Consider the following 7,162-nt stretch of genomic DNA (forward strand, 5'->3'; position numbering starts at 1 on the left):
CATAGCTCACCACACATAGCAGTGATGCCACTGCATTTCTATTTGGAAACATGTGGCTGGTCCACTGAGTGAACTGTATGGGGCACTGGCACCCCACTCAGACAAAACCCACAGGCCCCTCTGTACTTTAGTTACATCACGAGTTATATCACACCTATGAGTCTGTGGGCTTCAAAAATAGCCTTCAGATATAATTTGCCGATGTTGGAATGTCTTTATCATCAGGCGTAATTACGCTAAACCATCATCAACGTGGGTGCTTATGAAACTTGTCCCAGTGACAGGACATTTTGCAGATTACCCTAATAAAGTGGCGAAAGACAAATGTGGGCTGCAATTTGGTTTAATTGGCTAATTTGTGCAATCACATCCCTGTGTGCTGAAGTGAGCAACAGCACCGCTTTGTCACCGTGTAGCGTACCTGATGAATCGCTTAAAGAGAAGCGTGGTGTTGCGGATGATGCGCGCGGCGCGGGACTCCTCGTGCTGACAGCGCTGGAGGGTCAATCCGTCATCCATGTGACCTTCAGAATGCAGGCATGCCTTGAGAGGACGCCACAGGGCGAGAAAAGGGCGAGAAACATTGCCATGAGACGATATAAAGAAATGAGTAAAGAAATGAAGGAGGAGAACGCACTGAGCCACAGTGTCTGGAACACAGGTGCTGACACTACAGGCCACCTGGCTGTGTTCACATGCCGCACGCACACCGCTTCTGCAACAGTAGCCAGGAGACGAGGTCTATATTTAGCAGAGGCAGAGATATGAGATGCAAACTAACAGAGGATCATCTTAACTCAATCAAGTCATTACTCTCGAAATAATTATCCACTCGAAGGAGTGTGATTTATTTATTAATGCTCCTTGTTTTCTGCATGTGCCTTGCATCTAAAGACAGAGCGGTGTGCGCTCGCGTATGTCGCCACTCACTCTTCTCTTGAGGGGACCCAGACGAGCAGATTTGACATCGGGCGCCTGGTACGAGAGCCAGAGACCCGCGGCCACGTGCATGATGAAGCAGATCGAGTCCCCGTATTTAATCTCAGCCACTCCCATTCCCTCGATGTCACGCTTGGGGCTCTGCTCCAGCTTCTCCTGCACAGAAAGGAAGGAAAAGAGACCCAGATTTGCTCTTAAACAAACCACGACCAAATATTAGCTGCATCTACAACTTAAAGCTCTCCGCCCATCACAAGCAAGAAGGCTGTATTTGTTTTGCTTTTAGGATTAGACGTAAATAATGTAAATCAAGTCAGCTGCTTAACATATTCTGCAAGACATGGTTCAGATCCACATTGGAAGGGGGTCAGTAATTGGTTCAGCATCACTATTCATTTCAAGAAACTCTATTGAACAGAGCAGTTAAACGGTCGCTTCAGTTAGAGTCGGCAAGTTCAGCTAAATTAACCTCAATGGTGTCGTTTTCGCTCGTCCAATAATTCTTGCAATTTTCATTGTCCTTGAAAAAGTTGTGATTTTCCAGCCCAAGGATATTTGGCAGTTCATTCGTAAAAGGTTAATAGGTGATCCTTCATAAAGCCTTCTTGCTGGTGTTTAAATGGGAAAGGGTGTGCATGTGTCGCTTACCTTAGAGGCTCTGAAGCAGAAGGCCGTTGCAACGGTGTCAGACCTCTCCCGATCCTGAAGCACCAGCCCCCTGTCCTCCGTTAGAGCCAGGTAGTGACCGGTGGTCAGGTGCCGTAGCCGGAAGGGCTGACCCCAGCGGATGTGGCTCCCGCTCCAGCTGTCAACGCCACAACCGCACATTAATATTAAGCATACACAAAAATGTTCAGTTCACAAACCCAGGGAGATTTGCTAATTAGCTGATCTAAAAAAAACTGCTGCCAGCTGTTAATTATCTAGTAGATATGAATTGAATCAGTTGGAAACGGATGAAAACATTTTTGTAATTATGCACCTTTTTTTTCCTTTTTAGGAAACAGGAAAGTCTAAACAAACAGCATCAGAAACATGGCAGAAATCAAAGGGGAACGGCAGCAAAGACAGAGGGAAAGAGAAAGAGGGGATAAGGCAGAGGCCAAAGTGCAGCAGTGAGGAAAGGAGAACAGATAAAATGGAAACAATGAACAAAAGACAGAAAAGAAAGGTGGAAAGGACAGCGATGAACTAAACAAAAACAAAGGAGAGAGTTACAGGAAGAAAGGCAACAGATAAAAGATCACATGAAACACAAAACCACCTGATTCGGAGTGGCTCCAGCCTCCACAAGGACCTCGCCTTGGCACCAGCTTTACCCGTCTCATAGTTGACTATCCTGAGGATGAGTCAGAAGCATGAGTGTGTGTGTGTGGGCAGATGCTTTAACTGTCTAGCTGCCACGGACACTCTCAAGGTCATTCATCCCGGCCCTCTCTCCTCTCATTTGTCACACTGATATTCACAGACAAGATGTTTGACTTTGGCACATAAGCACGCTGTTTTTACTCTGCCGACTGCGGCGTCACATCCTTCAAACACAGACGAGTCCCGATAACTCGCAGCTACGCCGTCTCTCAGTGATATGGGTGACTAGGTCCCAAGATAAAAGAAATCGCTCATCGACCCCTTGGTGACAGTTTGGAGTGTGTTTGATCTGCCCCAGAAAAATGTGAGACCTCTAAAAAGCACGCTCCATCTGTGAAATATCAAGGAGTAAAAGCCAAAGCTAGAAATTAGAATTAAATCTAATCCTGCCCCCATATTTGCCACGCTCCGGTCTAAAAACAGAAACTGTGTGCACATCGTGTGTATCACAGAGGAAGACGCACACATCTTTTGGCACCTGGCTGAATGTGTACGGGCCCGTGTAGTGCCCGCTGTTTTGACCCACTTCGGGCCCAGTGTGCCATTATTCAGCGCTCTGCCTTATGTGAGTTGGCACCAAGCAGCTATGCTGTAGGTAAAAATAACACCGCAGCCATTTTGGCTCCCGTGGGGAGGGGGCGGGGGTTACACTGGTCACAGAGCGTGGTGGAAACAGAGGGCTGGCAGCTCCATTAGCTTCTCATGTGCTGTGTAACTACTTTAGCTTTGCCCCTGCGATGCTGTGTTAGGCACCTCTGCTGCTCTTCACTCTGGTCTGATCCCGGGATTGTAACAACCTCGTCGTGTCCGTGGAACAGCCGCATCACGTGACCACCTAACAGGTAGCCTATTGGAGAAGGACAAAGAAAAGATTTGGCATCTCAGAGATGAAATCAGGGAAAATAGACAATCCATATCACAGAGGTTTAAGTGTTTAACTGCCATATTTAAGTGTTTTACCCATTTTTAAATACAGTTAGAAACATTAAACTCGTTGCAAATTTAGCCACTGTCACCTGGATTTGACTGAATATGCAGAAAATTCAAATTATATGAGCTGCAAAAATTCATCACAACACTGTCTTTAAGTATAATTGTCTCTCTTTTTTACCTGAAGGTATATCAAATGATTATGTAAAGTCTCTACCTTCTTCTATGTTGCTACCAGAGCAGATGGGATGGACGTTCCACAGAGTCTGCATGAAGGAAGCATCCACCTGGATGTTGCCACTTGAGATGGATAAATGCTGCAGGAAAGAGCACATCCAGCTTTCACTTTTGTGTACAACTACAGAAATATGCAAGTGACAGGACTGTGATCTTATAAGCAATCAGCAATGTATCTACATCTTTACGAGCCACATGTTTGATTTGGCAAAACCTTCACATCAGATGCCCTACCTGACGTGACCTCCCCCATTTATGTGAGCTTGGGATCAACACTAGGAGTGCACTGGCTTGTGACCCTGCAGCTGGGTTTGTAATGCATGATTGTATTGATTCAACTTGAAAAGGATGATGAGTTGTCAGTTGGAGCTTGAAAGTCTATTACCACTGATGCAGAAGAAGACTCCAATTTATCGATGAGCGCTCAGGGATACACAAACAGATTATAATGTAGAGAATATGTGTGTGTGTGTGGTTTCCACAGTGTTTGTGCATCCAAAAAACAAATTTTGTGGCAGCTGTGTCCTGATCATCCTCCTTCCCCAGAGTCTCCTGCAGCCCCTCGGTGCTTGTGTGTCTCCACATACCACAGTGTGTGTGACAGCTGGGACAGACTACCAGATTGGCATTGCTGACTGTAAGGCGATAGTGGTCATCTGTCCGTGCCCCCAACTGCCGTGGGGCTGTAAGCACCGCCTGGCTGCTGTCACAAACTTCACGGATCATGGAGAACATGTTTCCCAGGGTTAGCGTCCGAGTCCGTGTGCTCAGTGGGCAAAGTTAGTCTAAAAGTGAAAGTTACCCGCTGCTGAAAAAGTTAGAATCATAGCTGCAGAGGAGAGGAATGTTTGGGCGTGACCAGAATGATTACGTAGGAGCTTGATTTGAAAAGGCACTGGAAGCAAAGAAATCATAATCCCCCCCAGAGATCAGACGTGATGCAGTGCAGATCAAATTTTGCTTAATGTAATTGTATGCATTTTTGCAGTCATCCAGAGGGGAAAAAAGTTGTTGCTTTTAATGTTAAGCCTCCAGCTGGAGAGAGGTCACGGAGAGAGCTGCAGCATGTGGTAACAGGATTGCTATAATCTGAAATTTTGCCACATCAGGGGAGTAGAATTGATGCGCTCCTACCAAGACCTCTATGTTATGATCACTCAAATGCACACACACACACATACACACCGGCAAACACTAGACTTACAAGGTATCGCTCTGAGGACACGCTGACGAGGATGAGGTCATCGCCGATGCGTACTTTCTCTCCCTCTGATCTCTGCTTGGAGGCTGGATGGATTGTCCACCAGCAAGCCTCACCTGCAACAGTAAGCGCACGAATACACAAACACGTTTCTTCTGTATTTTTAATCAAACACCACTGCCCAAATACCCCCTGTAATTACTAATATTGTCGCAGTGGGCTGAAGATGAGGACACACGGGTCACCGCAGCAAGATTTTCAAGTGAAATTGAGGCGACTGCTCATCTAGCGTATCACATGATGCGATTAACAAGTGCAAACAGAAGTGGGTCCAGGTATCAGCCTGCCACACGTGAGGGTGTTAAATATTCTGCACAGATGAAATCATAGCTGACAACAAGAAGCACAAAGTAAGTGTACACTGCTTCACTGCGGGAGGGGGGGTATCAACTGAGATTCTGAAAAGACAAACAGTGAAACAGCGAAACAGCGAACAAACGAAGAGCAGGAAGAAAGATAAAGAGGGGACTTTCAGACAGCGAAGAGGAGGTTAGATAGATTTAAAGAAGCAGACGGAGGCGGAACAAAGACGGAGAGAGACAGGCGTAGCGACAATGACAAAGGGAACGGAGGAAGATAAAAGGGAACTGCACCGGAGCTTTTATTTACCTGTTGAATCCTCCTGCAGGCCGACATCAAAGGAAAGCTTATCTGTCTGTGACCTTGATGTCTTCAAACAGGCCAGGTACTGTGGTCAACACACACATCAAACCACAAAAGACAGAGCTGTCACACGCTTCCTGTATTTGACAAGGGTCATTTTTGATATACCGTATAAATCAACCGTTAGAATCTGTCGTGATTTGTTTAGCGAGGATTGTTTGAGATCTCTCACCATAGAGCTGAAGGAATGCCGCAGGAGGATGGCGTGTCCGTACAGCAGAGTCTTGTGTCCGCCACTCTGCGCTGCCTATAGAGACGATTCACAAACACATGTACACAAGCGCATAGTTACATGTCAGCTCAGTGTTCTGTCAGAACAACCCCAGTGGTCTCCCTCCAACCGCTTCAATCGAACCTCTGACACTGAATGTTGACCTCATCGACGACTAGGGTGACCTCAAGCTGGGGGCACGCATCTCCTGGGGAGGGTTTGCCACCCAGTCTCTCCAATGAACACATGCAATCTGCTCCTGTATCCGTGAGTGAGCAGGATACGGGCTCATCTTTCCAGCACTCCAGCTACAGGAATGTGGGAGGATGCACACTGTAAACTACTGTCAGTCTCTGGATGCAATGTCAGTATTAGCAGACAATGACTCCATCGCCTTGGGGATTGGGTTAAGATGCAGGAGGGGGAACAATTAATATATCTATTGGGAGAAATGCAAAAGAGGGTGTTTTTTTTTTTCTCTTTGGCAATCAACTCCCATGTTACTCACCTTCCTTATGAGCCTCTAGGAAGCATTAAGGTAAGAAAGAGTGTTATTATTCAGAAAAGAGCTACTGTTCTCCTGAGCCTGTCTGCTTTAGGTGGTACAAATTTAGGGCCACACTCAGCTGTTACTTATTGAAAGGAATGAAGAAAAAGAAGCTGACAATCTTTTTTTGTGTGTGTTTTACAGTGAAGCCACTGGAAAACAAATATTTTCTACAAGCCAAGCAGGATACTAACTATACAGTATGTTTCCAGCAAAGCTGAGTTTATTCTATGCAATTTTACAAAATTGTAGTTACGTAATATCCAAGCGCTATGTGAATCATGGCTCGTTTTATAAAATCATAGTGTGGTTCTACATCTTCTTTTTCCACGTTTCTATTTCTCTCTCTACCCCCCTCAGTTGGCTACTGGGACAATAGCGGGCCTGTGTTTTGATGCAGTTGTGTTCTGCAGACTGCAGTACTGGCTTTCAGGCTTCTTCTGTGCTGCTGGTAACTGCTCTAAGCTGGCTGAGGGGCTGAGTCTAATGCAGTGAGGCACGCAGCACTGCAATCACCACAGCGGATAAACCCCAAACTCACTTTCCTGTCCCAATGACGGGCTGTGCATGATCAGCAAGAAAAGTTATTTTCTAAATGTAGAAACACATTGCAGCAAAAACGTAATATAGCTTAAGCATGTGAAAAGAGCAAAGCTGTTATAACCCCTGGATAAATGAAGCATATGGGAGAAAACTTTTGAATGATACTGTCTCCAACTATAGACCACAAACCGCCGTATCCAGTGCCAGAAATAATAATTATTTGATCCAATGCTGAAACTGCAATTTTGTTCACTTACATAGAAATGAAAAGTCTCCGATTTTCATGATAGAGAGCAATCCAGAAAAAATACAATACTCAAAAGTTATAAATCAGTTTCCACGTCATTTAATATTTGATCTCTTACAATCCAGCCTGCCTCCAACAGACTAGGTGTATGTCCATGTGGCACACAGATTACAATCAATTAATCAATCAATTACAGATATTCTGTTACCTTCACAC

The 7,162-nt window shown here is 45.4% G+C and overlaps 1 protein-coding gene across 1 annotated transcript in view; it reads right to left on the reverse strand.

Annotated features, from left to right (window-relative positions):
- Nucleotides 1-7,162, reverse strand: part of LOC102312465 (ryanodine receptor 3) — a 128,671-nt gene that overhangs the window by 91,759 nt on the left and 29,750 nt on the right. Inside the window, exons 4-12 of the mRNA XM_042218258.1 lie at nucleotides 5,571-5,645; nucleotides 5,345-5,423; nucleotides 4,679-4,791; nucleotides 3,455-3,554; nucleotides 3,061-3,154; nucleotides 2,204-2,278; nucleotides 1,588-1,744; nucleotides 931-1,095; nucleotides 422-543 (exon numbers count right to left, since the gene is read on the reverse strand). Of these exons, the coding sequence (XP_042074192.1) occupies nucleotides 422-543; nucleotides 931-1,095; nucleotides 1,588-1,744; nucleotides 2,204-2,278; nucleotides 3,061-3,154; nucleotides 3,455-3,554; nucleotides 4,679-4,791; nucleotides 5,345-5,423; nucleotides 5,571-5,645 (980 nt within the window). The remainder of the gene's footprint in view (nucleotides 1-421; nucleotides 544-930; nucleotides 1,096-1,587; nucleotides 1,745-2,203; nucleotides 2,279-3,060; nucleotides 3,155-3,454; nucleotides 3,555-4,678; nucleotides 4,792-5,344; nucleotides 5,424-5,570; nucleotides 5,646-7,162) is intronic.

Source organism: Haplochromis burtoni, unplaced genomic scaffold (genome assembly GCF_018398535.1).
Source record: "Haplochromis burtoni strain Fernald_Lab_line unplaced genomic scaffold, NCSU_Asbu1 Contig_16, whole genome shotgun sequence".
NCBI lineage: Eukaryota > Metazoa > Chordata > Actinopteri > Cichliformes > Cichlidae > Haplochromis > Haplochromis burtoni.